At 35.0% G+C, this 17,151-nt stretch overlaps 1 protein-coding gene across 1 annotated transcript; it reads left to right on the top strand.

Moving 5' to 3' along the window:
- The first annotated feature begins 1,687 nt into the window (after positions 1 to 1,687).
- LOC126967723 (uncharacterized) lies at positions 1,688 to 17,083 on the top strand. The gene is made up of 4 exons (XM_050812337.1): positions 1,688 to 1,867; positions 3,975 to 4,745; positions 16,538 to 16,768; positions 16,833 to 17,083. Exons 2-4 carry the CDS (start codon positions 3,993 to 3,995, stop codon positions 17,013 to 17,015), a joined length of 1,167 nt encoding a protein of 388 aa, XP_050668294.1. The 5' UTR covers positions 1,688 to 1,867; positions 3,975 to 3,992; the 3' UTR covers positions 17,016 to 17,083.
- The last annotated feature ends 68 nt before the right edge of the window (positions 17,084 to 17,151 follow it).

Raw genomic sequence — 17,151 nt, 5'->3', positions numbered from 1 at the left:
TAAATTATTTTATTATACAATCATCAGTAGGCTTAAGAGATATCACTGGCAATAATTGTGATATCAATACCTACTAACATAATAAAATAGTTTTGCTTAATGCAAACTCTCTAGTTTCAAAAGATGATAATCTTGTTGTATCCGTCTCTCGCTCTCTCTCACTCTCGATAGTAGGGAGAAAGTCCCTACTATCACTCCATGGCTATGTGCTTCATGCTACGTTCACCCTTTCTCACTCTCTCTCAATCGGTCTCAATCACTCTCTCCCTCTTCTTGGACAAAAACATCCCACGTGTCACTTATATTCTTATCATTATTGCGTTTCATCCGTTACAATTTTAACCTCATGCAAGATAAGAAGTCTCACTTCAAAAATTCAATTTGGGCCATAAACGTAGTTACGAAGATACAAAGATAATCAAACAACAACTTCCTCCACCTGAAGCGCGGAAAGTGTGAAACCTCCGTGAAGTCAGTCGTACGGGCGGCTGGCGTACCCACGGAACAGTAGTCCCGCGGGCTTCTATAGACGTCGCCTTTTATAGACGTCTTCACCCTGTCCACCTGTCACTGTCAACACAATTTGAATAATTACTCACTACAAACAATCAATATGAAAACGGGCAGAGTTTCGGTAAGATGTTCTGCTACCGCTTATATGGCGGTCTGTCAGCTGCAAGTGGGGAGAGGTGACGTCACGTCTTGAAAATTTTCTTGTGTTTCTAAGAGTATAGTTATTTGTTAATGTTAATAATCTATCACAACTTACTTCACAGTTTTTTCATATAAAAGACACATTGTCTTTAATTTATTGATCTTACTTATTTTGACATTAAAATCTTAAATCATTTAACACTAAATAATAAATGATGACAGAATAGATTAAGACCATGAAATCGTTTTGAAACAATTTAGTGCCTAATAGTATCCTGTCAAAATGAAACGCGTTTTAATTTTAGTGTTTTTATCGTTATTGTTCTGTGTTTTAACGGATAGAAAAATTATTGAAGTAGGCGTTACTTTGCGGAAATCCATAATTATACAAATGATTTGAGTTTCCCTTAGTGTTAATTCCGCCAATATTTGTCTCTAAACAATTCGACACGTGCTTCGCCCCCACACGAGGCATCCTCAGAACGTGCTGTCTCGCCAAAATCTGGCACGAGACATGTCTCGGTCTATTTAACGGGTATTAATTAAAAAATATAACGGTATCGTGTTCTGTATAAGATTGTGTTATTACATTTGGCAACAATCCAACTAAAGAATAATTTTACAAGTAAATACTGATTCTTCAATACCACTTTCGTGATGTTTATTTTCGCAGAACATAGGTATGCACTTAAATACTAAATATTACATTTTATATACGCAGTAAACACTCTATTTTCTAAAGCTTGTATACGTGAATATGACGCCGTGTATCAATATTTATTATTGGGATTATCTTAAAGCAAAATACTACACAATTCACTAACTCACTAACACATCTGTAAAACTAGCATACATGGACATTTTAAATATAGTCTCGCCGTAATGATGACAGTGTTTACAGTCTATTATGCTAGTATACCAAGTTTATGTGTTTATTAGAATACATGACTGACGGAAACGCAAACCTTGCGAGGGCGCGACGCAGCGATGTTCACACAGTACGGGTGATAGTGATGATATACTCATCAGTCAGACGAGAAGCGGCGATGTATGTAACACAATATCAAACTATCGCTTAGTGATGCTGGATACAGCTAAATTGAGGATTGTCCTTGATGGCAAGCTGCAATCAGTCGGCGGTCGCGTAGTTGATCTCTTGTGGCCTCCGCGTACACCGGACGCCCCGAGCACGTGTGATTCGAGTTTATAACTGGTATGTAGCCTGATTGATTTGATAGTCGTTTCACTAGATTTTATTAATCAGTATGTTAATTTACACTAAAGTTAAGCACGCAGGTTCTACCTAATTAGTAAACACATACATAACCATATCATTAAAATTGTAATAAACCAATCCACTTATAAGTTTTACTCACGGAAATAAAATTAGTTTTGTACCTATCTAATCTATTCAAATCAGTAAATATAAATATCAGCACTATATTACTCAGAACGTTTAACAATTTAAAAGTCCTGACAAAAAGCATTCTTTCTTGCTTCGATAAAGCCCGGACTTTAGATTAATTCGTTTCTCGTAAATTAAAGACTTATATGATATTAGTTAATATCATATACCTTTGTTACTATATTCCATCTAATTAATAATAAAATGCGGGCAAGTTAGAGAGTCGGATAAATTCCGGACAAGACTAAAAGTCGGGATATGTCCGGATTAATCCGGACGGATGGTAACCCTACTTGTAAACAATAGACGTTTGGATAAATAGATACTCGCCGCTGCGCTCCCCGCGTTCACCCCGCGTGCTCCCGCGCCACCGAGACCATCCTTACGGCCGATCATCGGACATCGGCGACTGGCACTTGGCAGTGGCGCGACCTTCTGTATCTGTGATGCCTATTACAGACTATCCGACCCTTGACCCAATGAAAGTGGCCCACGGATAATTGTTTTGTTAATATTTTTATTACTATTAAATTAAATAAACCGTGTTTCGGGTACCGTTTAAAACGTTTTATAAATATTAGTTTGTGGCAATAAAAAACAGTACAGTTACAAACCACGAAGACTAAAGTTACATAAAAGTAAATTCCGGTTTGATATAATTAAAAACTGCAAAAAACATGAACACACTTAAGTACTGAGGCAGACTGAGGTAACAGGTAATAAGTACGACTCACGTCAAGCACTTCATATTAACATTAAGTTTATACTGTTTGATACCGTGATGAAGCTGATATAGGGCTTCAATATATGGTAACACTCCAACCGTACTTTGTTTGTAAAAGAAAGATGTAGCGTCACGTGGCTTGTTGTTATGACAAGCAACAGAATGTATTGCTCATCAGTAGACTTTGACTTTATCAAAGATATATATATAATTACCACAGTAGACATATGTACCAGTATGGAAACAAAGACTTGTTGATAAAATACTTACCTACATTTACGCACACTCCATTGAAGATTGTCAGGTTATTTTTCTAACCGACTTTAAAAAATGAGGAGGTTCTGGATTCGGCTGTATTATTTGGAACAAAGTTCCATAAGGGGCGTTGCGGAGCGTAAAAACGTAAAAAGCCTAAGATTTTTATGTATAGTGTAGGTATGTATGATGGCTATACAGTGTCTAACGTAATATTATTGTTTACATGATGACTGTTATGTAATATTTTTAAACAACATTTCATTGACAACAACATGTTTTTCTTGGAAATGTTTTTGGAAATTTATCTATATACATATATAAAAGAGAATGTATGTTTGTATGTTCCCTAATAACTCCTAATCTATTCGACCGATCTCAATGAAATCTTTTGTAATAGATTTGTTGAAGTTCAAGGAAGGTTTACATATATAGTTTGTCGTGTCACGATTCCACCCACGCACTCACTCACGCATTTACCATATCTCTCGAACCGTTTATTGACAGAACAACGTCTGTCGGGTCAGCTAGTATGGAATAAAACCGCTTAGGGGCCTCGTCGATGCGAATGTTTGTGTGAGTGTGTCATTTCGAACGTTTGTAGTTAGTTTCCGTACTGTTACATATGTCTACTGTGTAATTATTATAAATATATTATAGCACTGACGTTAGATAATTGCAATAAAGCAATGTAATTATGTAGCTACCTACACTACGACTCCCGATCTCGAGTGTTATGAGATAACATCTGACGGATGTTTGCGAACTGCCCATCAATCTCAATTAATTGTCCGCTCTAATGTTCTTTTAAACGAATGTTAACATAAAGATAAAATAAATTATTAGTAATTTAAATATATTCTTATGAATAGCGATCACACAATACAACGACCGAGGCGGTTAACAATTAATTGTGAAACACTATTTTTTTAACAGAGCTGCCAGAAGTCAAACATGGAAGAAGGTCATCCACTACAATCTCTGCTCCGCAAGATTGCCGACGAACAGAACTTTACCGCCGCCACCATTGATGTCACGCCGACCACGAGCGACGGCGCCAACTACACCAGCAAATTGTACCTGGCGACCATCTCCCAGGAGGGCCGACAGGAGCTCAAGCTGTTCGCGAAGGTGGCGAACGTGGGAGAGAAGATGCGAGCGATGGCACCCTTCCGCATATTTGACACAGAAATATTCTTCTACACAAAGCTGATTAAGACGTACAGAGAGCTCGAAGACAACCACGATGTCCCCGCAGAGAACAGACTCGTCACGGCCAGATTCTACGGCTACGACGACACGTACCTGCAAGAGACCCTGGTGTGGGAGGACTTGACGGCCAAAGGTTTCCAAATGTTCGACAGGTTTAAGAGTTTTGACTGGGCATACGCTTCCGAGAGTGTGACTCAGTTGGCCAGGCTCCATGCCTTGTCGATAGCGTACTCCATTGAGCGGCCGGACGACTTCCTAAAGGACGCACAATCTGTGAAGATGCAGGATAGGTCGGATCAGATGAACAGTTTTGTCGAGACCGCGATTGCAAAAGTATTGACAGTAGTGAAAGAAGAGCGAAAGGAGAAACTGAGAACTTTCATCAAAAAAATGGCGGAAGAGAATAATTTTAGAGGATTGATGTCGCCACTCAGACGCGGAGTGTTCAGTCACAGTGACTTCCGACCCAGCAACTTGATGCATCGATACAATAAGGTAAGGAGATGAGTACAAAAAAAAAAAAACAAAATAACTAAACTAAATATTATAAGAAATGGAGAAATACCAGCCCATATTATTATATCAACCACAAACACACAATCTCTCACGAACGCGTAGACGACCCTGAGAGCAATATCCATGATCTGTTTAAATTAAAAATCATTGAGGTCATTAACACTATCAAAGGTTATAAATCATAACGTTTACCACCACTTCAGTAAATATGTCGCTAGTAATAGTTATTGAGTACATACTTTAAGTATAATACAGCAGATGCATCAATCCACACATACCATAATTAAAATAAAGGCATTATGCGAGCATTTTATAGGTAATAAAATTATCTAAAAAAAATATATAATAACTTTAATTTAAAAAAATATAGAAAATAAAAAACATAAATCAGATTTCCCGGTGAGAGGATCATCCAGCCGCCACAAGCAGCGCCCGTTCACGAGCATGACGCATGGATCAGCCATCGCCTCCCTCGACTATATTTTAGGGAAGGGAACGACCCGCACCACGTCGCTGCCACAAGCAGTGGCATTAAGCGAGCATGACGATGCCTCTCACGAGAACTCTACCAAATGACAAAAGATAACATTATTATGCAATGTTATAAAATATTCAAACATTTTGTCAGACTTATGTAAGAACTAAATAAATAATAATAATATTAAATCCGCATTCCGCATACTCCGAAAATGAATAAAATTACAATGCGAGCATTTCGTTACTACAACATGAAATAAATAAATAAAATAAAATAAATTATAAAGTAACACTAGCTGACCCAACAAACGTTGCATTGCCGATATTAAAATCGCGATACAAAAGTAACTGTTGATCGTAGATGGGTGAAAATTTGAAGTTGTATGTATTTTAATGCCGACTCATAATCAAACAAATTTAAAATTAAATGTCCAAAAAATTACAAAAAAAAATTTGGCGTGGACCACCCTTAACATTTAGGGGGATGAAAAATAGATGTTGTCCGATTCTCAGACCAACCCAATATGCACTCAAAATTTCATGGGAATCGGTCAAGCCGTTTCGAAGGAGTTTAACTACAAACACCGCGACATGAGAATTTTATATATTAGATAGGTGTAACTTTTAACTTTAAATATATATTACCTAAAAGTCAAATAAACTTTATTCAATTTGCGCTCAGTATTTTGTTCACGCTCGGATTTATAACGCTCTTTCGGATGAAGTCAGTTGCGATCAGTCATGGTAACATTAGCTAGAGCTATCTATACACAATTATCATCATCATCATCATCACCCGGTTGACGACCACTGTTGGACAAAGACATCCCCCAAATATGTCCACGACGATACACACTTACTTATAAAAATATATTGTAAAGGTCAAGTATTTTGTCAATATAAAATTGTTATATTTAGTATTATTATTAACCTCGCCTTGCTCAAGTTTTCTTTAAGCACATATCGTTAATTATGTAGTTATAAATAACTCTATAATTTTAATCTAAGTATAGTTATAAATATACTAGCTGGCCCAGCAAACGCTGTATTGCCATATAAAGTAATTAAAGAGAAATTCAATAATTAAAATTTTTGGGGTATAAAAATTAGATTACGACCTATTCTCAGACCTACCAAATATATATACATAAAATTTATCGTACTACAATAAATTATTGTATTCGATTGCCATCTTGCAACCCGGATTGCTGATCTGTGGATGGAATAGAATATTTATTTTTTATTTATTATTTATTTATTTAAGGAAAACCAACAGCTAATACATTTTCTGTAGAAACTGAAATAGTAACAGATAGCCAATTACAGGTTTTCACTAATAGAAGTAATATAAAATATGTACGCGAACACTATTTTTCGGCTCAAATTCATGACAATAAAGATACTTTTAAACAGATAATAAAAAACAATACTTAATTAAAAAAGTTGAGGGTTATGCACTGCTTTGCCTTGGAAATTCACTGTTCTACACGCTCGCACCATATATATATATATGAATTTTGCCTATAGTTGCTATTAACAGCAGGAACACAAAGTGGAGGGCTATATCCAAGAGTTTTTTGAGGTACATTAAAATTAACTTTATGCAGCAAATCTGGGCAATCGACATGATTGCTTATAATTTTTAACATCAATAAAAAGTCAGTTATATTTCGCCGTTCTTTCAGTGGTAAGAAGTGAAACTTTTTACACAAATCAACATAGCTGTTAGAATCGTAAGGTACCTTAAATCTAAAACAAAGATATCTTAAAAATCGCCTCTGAACACTTTCTAGACGGTCAACATACGTACTATATGTAGGATTCCAAATTTGTGAAGCATATTCCATATTACTTCTAAAAAAAGTACAATATAGTATCTTAATAGTCTTAATATTATTAAAATTCTTTAAAATTCGCTTAATAAAACCTAATGCCTTTGAAGCCTTGTTAACTATCTTATCAATGTGAACATTGAATAGCAACTTAGAGTCATGGTAAACGCCGAGATCCCTCGTACCATTGCATCTAGAGAGCACCTGACCTCTTAATGTGTAATTTGTTTGTAGGATGTTAATCTTACGGGTATATGTGACTACTGAACATTTTGATGTATTAAGTTATAGTTTATTAGTAAAACAATACTCCTCTAGTCGGTTGAGATCCTCCTGAAGGGCAATCATGTCAAGAATTGATGTTATTGAAGAGAATATTTTCATATCATCAGCGAAGGAAAGTAAATTGGAAGACGTAAAACAGGAATCTATATCACCTACATAGATAATAAAAAGAAGTGGACCAAGTAGTGTTCCCTGGGGAACACCACTAGCAACTGGAACCCAACTACAAATGTAGTTATTTAGTACAACAGCTTCTGAACGATTATCTATGTATGACGAGAACCACCGTAACAAGTCACCCCGTATTCCCGACGATTGAGATAGCTTACATATTAATGTATTGTGGTCGATTTTATCAAACGCCTTACTATAGTCGGTGTAGATTACATCGACTTGCATTCCATTATCCATAGCGTCTGTAATAAAATTTTTGAGAAGTAAAAGATGAGAAACAGTAGATCTACCTTTCAGAAATCCATGTTGGAAGGGACTAAAGCTGTTTTTTAAGTTAGCATACAATTGCTTATATATGACCCTCTCAAAGACATTAGCAATGATGCAAAGTTTTGAAATTGGTCTATAATTCGTAATTTCAGATCGAGACCCTTTCTTATGTACTGGTGTAATAAATGCCGATTTCCATAACTTAGAGACAGAGCCAGTAGAAAGTGATTTACTGAAAAGCTTGGAGATAGGAAGAGCATTTTCTAAGAAAAAATGACGAAATGATATCAGGGCCTGGAGATTTAGTTATATTCAGCCTATCAAGTAATAATTTTATTTCATGCACATTAATATCAATATTTTGAATATCAGAATTAATATTTAAGTCAGAACTAAGAGTACAGTCACCGTTATCTGAAGAATAAGAGGGTATGCTTCTATTGTTATGTGTCGTGGGGTTAAGAAATGTTGTTTGAAAGTATGTTGAGAACGCATTACAAATAGTTTCTCCACTTGTTAAGCTATTATTATTGAATGTCATTAGACTAGGCATACAATGAGATTGTGACCTACTTTTCACAAACCTCCAAAAATGTTTTGGATTTTTTATAATTGAATCCTCAGTTAATTTCATATACTGTTCATAGCAAATAGATTCTAATTGGTTAACTTTATTACGTAATAAATTATATGTAAAATAATTCGATTTGTTACCGTAGTTCTTAAATTTTTTATGGTATTTACTTTTCTCCTTAATCGCTTTTATCAGAGCTGAGTTATACCAAACTGGATACGAATAGTTCCGTGCACGTTTTATTGGTATATATTGATTTTGAAGGGCATATACCGTTTCATTTAAGAAGCTAACACACTCGTCAATAGGGCGAGATAAAAACTCGCCTTCCCAGTCAATACCTCTGATTCTATTATTGAAAAAATATTTATTGAAAATCACCTTTATCATAAATATAGCGGAGCCGCGGCGCGTGATCTAATAACGTGGTTTCAAATTATTTTGCATCTATCAACAAAGCAAGTAAGTATCAATGTGTGTAAGAGGATCGGTGCACTCAGATACATAGATTAATTGGTTTGAAATAACTAGATCTAATAGCCTGTTCTGTTTGTTAAGTATGCCATTAAACTGATGCAGGCATAGTACGCTCATTTCATCCGTTAGCGAATACTCATCCGAAGAACTCATGCAAGTACTATAAAAACTACTAGTATCTGTAGGTTGCCAAACAATACCGCTTAAATTAAAATCACCAATAACCACAAAAGCATCGGAAGGTTTGACTGATGACGCATAATTTAATTTTGTGAGGAAGTTTGCCAATTGATTACTAAATGACAAGCCGTTATTCTGCTCGCACAAATAAATAACACAGAGATACAAATCAATCCACTTACGTGTATTTGCTTGTTTGATGCGTACACTTATCCAAAGGTCTTCTGCTGTTGAGTTAAATTGCGGCAGCAACTTAACTTGCAAATGTTTAACCCGTTCAACTATAATCGCGGTCACGTTGCCAAACTAGGTACCGATCATCCAGGAACACGGAGTCAGATATGCTGTCTTCTAACCACGTCTCAGTAAATATAATTACGTCATAAGAATTCATACAGACTTTACGATAAACTTCATTAGTTTTTGTTCTTAGACCACGGACGTTCTGATAATAAATACTTAAATTATAGATATTATAATTATCAATACTATTACTTAAAAACATAGTATGAATCATTTTAATAATAATTTTAAAGGTATGTGGTGCTGTTTTACTCATGCATTTATTAGATAAATACGTAATTTTAAGAAATTGCGGGTAGATTTTAAATACTGTGTCTAAGTAAGAACAGTGAGGCATTCGATGAAGATGGCAATAATAGGCAAAACTTATAAGGGTAATCGAGACAAACATATTGTACGTTTTAGTTATCGAAATGAACAAAGTCGATAGTTCTAAGGTACACGAAATCTTAAAATATATTTGCACTGATTATTTACCAAATGTCAAGAAAATCCTACGTCTTGGAAAATATAACAATAAAAATGGACGACCGTTAAAAGTATGTTTTACATCAGAAGAAACGGCTAAATTAATACTACGTTACAAAAACTCTATCAACTTAGAAAGAGTCCGAATCTATTCCGATCAAACTCCGCAACAGATAAAATACTTAACAGAACTTAAAAATAAACTCAAAATACGACAGGAGAATGTTGAAGAGCACCTAACTATTAAATATATCAAAGGAAATCCAAAAATTATTAAACAAGCATCAAAAAACTAAATAAAGACCAAGAATCAACAGATCTAGATATCAATACATACGAAATAACTAATAATTATGCCGACGTCACAATCACAAACAAAACATTAAAATTTCTATACGCAAACGCTCGAAGCTTAGTAAAGCCTGGTCAACACGATGAACTTAGATGTATCATAGAAAGTTTTAAAGCAACATTGAATGTTGTCATTATAACTGAGACATGGATTAAAAATGAACTAGACGCTCAGAGACTTAACTTACCAGGTTACAATCACTACTATAACCATAGAACTACAACTGTAGGAGGTGGTGTGTCAATATACGTGCACAAAAATTTAAAACAGGAATTTCTAGATGATGAATGTGAAGACTTCAACCACTTTCTATGGATTCATTTGAAAAATCTCTCTCTAGACATTGGGGTCATATATAAACAACCTTCCTCAAATGTGAAAAAGTTTTTGGAGACGTATAGTAACCAACTTTCGCGAATAAGAAGAGCATTAGTTTTTGGAGACTTAAATCCAAATCTACTCAGTAAAGAAAACTCCATCAAAGAATATAAGATAGTACTAAAGGAAAATGGTATGAGAGTATTGAATAAAATTGACAAAGATCACTGCACACGCAAAACAGAAACCACTGGAACGTTATTAGATCATGTGTGTACCAGCTTAAAAAATAACACTTTCCATATGGCTCTCATCGAAAGTTCTTTTTCAGATCACAAACAAATTTATCTAGAAGTAAAGAGAGTCAAACCTGAAGCAAATAAACGAGTACAGTATGAAGCCGTTAATTATAAACAATTATTTTTCACATTAAAAGACATGACTGAGACTAATCTGTATAAAGACTTTAACTTATTAGAGTCTACTCTATTAAAAGCAATATCACAAAACGAGGCAACGAAAATTAAAGTTCAAAATCAACCCCAGAAAGATTGGATTAACAAGGATTTGATTGCTTCTATAAACAAAAGAAATATTCTCTGGCATCAATTAAAGCGTTCTCCTGAAGACAAAGAACTAAAACAAAATTTCTTGCAGGAAAGGAGCTCGGTACATGTTGCTATACAAACTACGAAAAATCAGTACTACTATGACGCTTTCAATAAGTGTGAGAAAAATACATTAAATATGTGGCAACTTATAAATAATTTAGCACATAATAAAATAAAAAAAAAACCTAATAACACCTGCAAAACTAGATACTCCTTCAGGCCAAATTACAGAAAGTAAAGATATTTGCGAATATTTTAATATATTTTTTTCTAATATTGGAGCTGAACCAGCTGGCCAAATTCCTCAAAAATATCATACAACTCAAAAGATTTTAACGGCTGATAATACTTTAAAAAATGACTCAGCCCTACATAAACTGAAACTTGCCACTGTAAACGAGGTAGAAAAAATAATAAATAATTTGGACTCAAACACAAGTTCTGGTATAGACAAAATTACAACTAAAACCATAAAATGCGTTAAATCTTTAATAGTAGAAAGTCTCACTCATTGTATAAATAAGTGCTTTACTGACGGCCATTTCCCCGATTCTTTAAAAATAGCCAAAGTGAGTCCATTACATAAGGCAGGAAGTAAAACCAATCCGAACAACTACAGACCAATATCAGTACTACCTATATTATCAAAAATATTTGAAAGAATTTTACATAATCGTTTAAACGAGTACCTTTCATCTAAAAATTTCTTATTTAAAAAACAATATGGTTTCCGGCCTAAATCAAATACTCTTACTGCGGCAATGGATTTAATTATATCATTAAAACTCAGCATAGATCAGAAACATATAATTCTTGGTTTATTCATCGATTTAAAAAAGGCGTTTGACACTGTTAGCCATTAAAAAACTTTTAACTAAATTAAAATCCATAGGAATAACTGGATCGGCCTATGAAATCTTTCAGTCATACCTCTCAAATCGATACCAAATAACGAAATTAGGAGATACCCAGAGCAGTACCCAATTAGTAACTTATGGCGTTCCACAAGGTTCAATTATTGGACCGGTATTATTTTTAATTTACATAAATGATATTCATGAAATCGGTTTACAAGGAGATATAACATTATACGCTGATGACACAAGTTTATTTACACGGGTCAATCAATAAATACCATAGTAAAAAAAGCACAACATGACCTTGATCTTCTACATGAATGGTTGCAAACAAATATATTAACCATAAATACAAGCAAAACAAATTATATTATATTCGCTGCAAAAAATAAAGAAATTGGTCATTACAACCCATTGACTATTAACGGTCAAGTTATTAACAATGTTAACAAAGAGAAATACTTGGGATTAATTCTTGACCCTCAATTAAAGTGGAAACCACATATAGAAAGTGTACGGAGCAAACTTACATCCCTAACAGGAGCGCTTCGTGGAATGGCCCGATGCCTCCCAAAAAAGGTGCGGTATTTAATATATAATTCCATGATAAAGCCACATATAGAATATTTAGTGGAAATAAGTCAAAATAAAATTATTAAAACTTTGTTTCGATACAACTACCTAACTCCTACTGTTCAAATATATCGGGGAACAAAATTAATGAATTTAAATCAAATATATAAATATAACACATGTATTCTCATAAGAAAAATTTTAACTAAGGATTTAAATACACAAATTACATTCACAAAAAGAATAAACATTCAAAAAATTCTAACAAGACAAGCCCTCAATATTTGCTTAATAAAACCTAGAACAAAATATGGAACAAGAAATATAATGTACGAAGGGGCAAAATTGTATAACAACCTACCAAAAGATATTAAAGAATTACAATCATTAAATGTTTTTAAAAAAACGTTAAAACACCACATTTTGAAGGATTTCTCATAACTTATTTTCTTAGACCGCTTCCGGCTATGACTATGAACGAGACCTTAATAAACAAATACCCTCATAGCTGTCATTATAACAAATAATAAAATATGTATCATGTTAGTTTAAGTATCTCAGTAAGTGAATTTGTATTCTTTTTGAGATAATAAATATTCTGAAATAAAAAAAAAAAAACAAAAAAAAAAAACAAAGTAACAAAGTTGTAATAGTGGCCGGTTATAAGCAAGTCAGGGGTGCAAAACAATTTATAACTTATCAATACTGAAATATTTTACACAAACGATTCCAATAAATTATTAATGATAAAGGTAATGGGGATGTCCACATTTTAAACAATCTTGTATAAATCATTTTCTTGGCGTATAACAAACACTCTCGATGTCTCATCACGGCGCACATGAATTTTACTATGTTTAACCCACACAAATTTATAATTCTTCTCATGAGCAGCGTTTTTGGCAGATGTTAGAAGCTTCTTAAGAACCATACTGAGGTGGTCATTAATATATATTTTCTTTATTGATCCTGTGAAGCCAATATCCGTGGTCGTCACCTTTTCCGCCCTAGCCGCTGCGATGAAGTCTTATTTTACATATCTGTTTAAAAAGCTGACGATTATCAGCTTTTCCTTTGAATTGTGCATAGGAACCCTAGATATATAGTTGATTTGAGCCCTTGGCACAACATGATTGATCTTCGTGCTGACTCTGTCTAGGATTGTGAATAAATTTTCAACTTTTTTGATAGGGATACCCTTGATTTCCACATTATTAAGACGCGATCTTTGTTCCATCGTAGATAGTGCAAGCTTCGTCTTAGACAACTCACTCTGAAGGCAGATTACCGTATCCTGTAATTTTTCAACACTACTGACTCTGGATTCAACGCTCGTTATTCTACCACTCAGGTCGTCTACTTTTTGGCTCGTGTACACACACGTGTCATTAAGATCGGACAGTTCCTTTTTGGTGATTCGTATATCTTCTCTCAACGCAAGCACGCTGGACAGCTGGCGCGTCATATCACGGAGCTCCTTCATGATAGTTTCAAGTGAAGCAGGTTCGGTGGGCACCGGCGTGGTGGATGATAGCCCGCGACACGTTGCACATTTCCATTGCGATCTTTTTTCTAATCCATAGCGCCTCCATGTAATTTCCGATATGTTAGCACACCCAAAGCTAATAGGTTATGGCAAAGAGAACACTGTACCCCATGATTAAACTTTTCATTGCAAATTGCACACTCAGACATATTGCAGTAGCAAAATTTTGAACCAAAGTTTGAAAATATACCGCCGGTATGTTGGAAGGACGGTAACAGGCGGTATGTGTAAGCTTAGCGAGTGTTCACGCGAGACTGTTATATAAATATATATTATAAAAATCGCGATACAAAAATAGGTCTTGATCGTAGAGGGTTGAAAATTTAGGGTTGTATGTATTTTTAATGTTGTATCATAAAAAAAAAAACAATAAATTACGTCCATAAAAATAAAAATAAAAATTACCCTTAACATTTAGGGGGATGATAAACAGATGTTGTCCGATTCTCCACCCTATCTATGCACGAAAATCGGTCGAGCCGTTTCGGAGGAGTTCAATTACGTACACCATGACACGAGAATTTTATGTATTAGATAACAGATTTCCATCTATGTATTGGCTCATCTCGATATCTCTGGAACCATAAGGCGTAGAGATTTGATTTTTGGTAGGAATATTCCTTTTCAAAGTCAAAGATATCGGTCCTTTTAAAACTCAATTATATTAATGGCTAATTAATTATAATTTCTATGCTGTATCTGACTTTTTAAATTTGTGATGTCCTTTTTTATAATCTTTTGTTTAACTTTGACTACATGTATACGACATGTATATTTTGTGTAGATGCTAATACAATGTAACAATGAAATACTATGTGCTGTAATGTTAGAATTTTATCATTATATTATAATGATGTGGAGCTAATGTAATTTGCATGCGCTTTTTGGCTAATGTGTTGATTCGTATAGGATTTATTTGTACACACATTATGCAAATAAAGAATTATTATTAAAAAAAGTCAATCAAAGTTTATTCAAGTAGGCTTAAAATAAGCGGTTTTGAATAGTCACTTGAATATTTCATTTAAATTATTGAATTTACCATGCGTTCGGAAGAAGTATAGCTCGTGAGAAGAACATAATATAAGACACTCAACGGCCACTCTTTTCAATCAAATAGTTACTCTATTTATTTATATAATAATATTATTATCTGGTGAAGGTCACTGAGGTGAGAGACTTCGGGATAACACTAGATATGAAACTCACCTTTATACCACATTATAATAATATAATCAGTAAGACTTCCAGAATGTTAGGGTTCATAAAACGAGCAACTAAATGCTTTAAGAAATCAAAACCTAAAATTGTGTTATTTATTTCCTTGATTGACACTTGAATTTGGTAGCGTTATCTGGAATCCTCAGTATTCTGTCCACAGGGATCGTATTGAACTAAACAATCGCTCATTTACCAAGCACATATGTTTTATGAATAGAAATTAAGCAACAGAAGCAACTATGAAAAAACATTAAGGTTTCTTAAAATGAATAAGCTCTCTGATAGACGTCGTATGCTTGACCACTCAAAGTTTTAAACAACATGCTAGATACACCCAATATCCTGAGCAAAATAACATTAAACATACCGAGATTAGGGTCAAGAAGCAAACACAAACTTTTCTATCTACCCACCGTAAGAACTAACGTTGGCAGCAACGCGCCACTATATCGTGTCTGTCATTCATTAAATAATATTTTGGAGACATCTGGGGCTGATCCATTTTGCGATAGCCTCATAGCATTTAAACGTAAGGTATTGCAACTATAATATACTGATTCTTTAATTACTTACATCATATTTTTTTATATACTGTATAAGTCTCTGTGTTATATAAGTGCCCATTTATGTTGTGTGCACCTGCAATTGACTCATACACTGGAACTATTTTTGTGCAATATTTAAGTTTAAGAGTGTATTGTGTATGTGTTGGGCACCTTTAAATTAATAAATAAATAAATTGTAATGGGTAGAGCGTATCAATAATCATCAGCTGAACGTCCTGCTCGTCTCATCCCTTATTTTCATAAAAATAAATTGTTCTTAATGTTGCACAATTAAAATTTAAACTTTTATGTAATATTTACATGTGGTTGTTGCACTGCAATAACAATTAGATTTAGATTACTTTAGAATAATATTTAATGTAATAAATTAGTGATTATTGGGTCGGTGATGCTAATAAATAAATATTTAAAATTATTTCCTGTTCTCTTGCTAACATGGTGGTCGGATCTTTTTATTGGGGATGAGAGAGGCTCTTCAGAAAACGGACCTGAAATTAAGAAAAAAGAATGATTTCATGATTAAATGTACACTTTATAGCAGTGTAACATATCTTTAGAAGCTCGCAATTACGTTATGACGAGTAGCTTGTGATCTGCCGTGCTTGTGCTTGTGGGGTATCTAGACGAATGTGGCAACGTTTTAATTATTAACAATAATACTATTGTAGATCTGTGATGTTTACACAGGACGGATCCGTGCAGGTGATTCCGATCGACTATCAGACCGTGCAGCATGGCAACCCCATCACCGATCTGCTGTACTTCGTGTTCACGGGGTCGGACGGTGCGTTCCGCCGCCAGCACTACCGGCCCCTGCTCAGTCACTACCACGCGCAGCTCAGCGCGGCCCTACGAGCCCTGCACCTCGATCCCGCCACCGTCTACCCCGAGAGCCACTTCGAGCTCGACCTGCGCGAGGTAAGTATCCCTCCGCCTTGACCGCGACACTCGCTCCGACACTGAGACCGACCGTGTGCTGCAGGTGCTGCCGTACGGGCTACTCGTAAGCTGCATGCTGCTAACGATGGTGACGGTGGACGCCGAGAACGCGCCCGTGCTCACTGAAGACTCTGACGTCATGGACTTCCTAATGGCACCCAGCGAGCTGTGCAAGATGAGGCTCGCGGAGATTGTGGACGACTTTACAGAGATGGGAGTGATATGAGCCTTGGATACCGCACAAATGTATTGTTTACCTGCTTGAGAACTTATAATATAAATTATTGTAACGTTTGTTTTTCATTTTTATTGAAGAGGTGGCCATCCGAGTACGGGTCATCTGATGATAAGCGATCACCGCC

The sequence above is a fragment of the Leptidea sinapis genome, chromosome 13 (genome assembly GCF_905404315.1).
Source record: "Leptidea sinapis chromosome 13, ilLepSina1.1, whole genome shotgun sequence".
In the NCBI taxonomy this organism is placed as follows: Eukaryota; Metazoa; Arthropoda; class Insecta; order Lepidoptera; family Pieridae; genus Leptidea; species Leptidea sinapis.
This window is presented reverse-complemented; position numbering and strand designations above follow the sequence as displayed.

Bases quoted from the DNA above. Each gene is read 5' to 3' on its own strand.
- LOC126967723 (XM_050812337.1), top strand. From the start codon at position 3,993: ATGGAAGAAGGTCATCCACTACAATCTCTGCTCCGCAAGATTGCCGAC. The intron at 4,746-16,537 runs GTAAGGAGATGA...ATGTTTACACAG, and splicing joins TGATGCATCGATACAATAAG to GACGGATCCGTGCAGGTGAT. The intron at 16,769-16,832 runs GTAAGTATCCCT...CGTGTGCTGCAG, and splicing joins TCGAGCTCGACCTGCGCGAG to GTGCTGCCGTACGGGCTACT.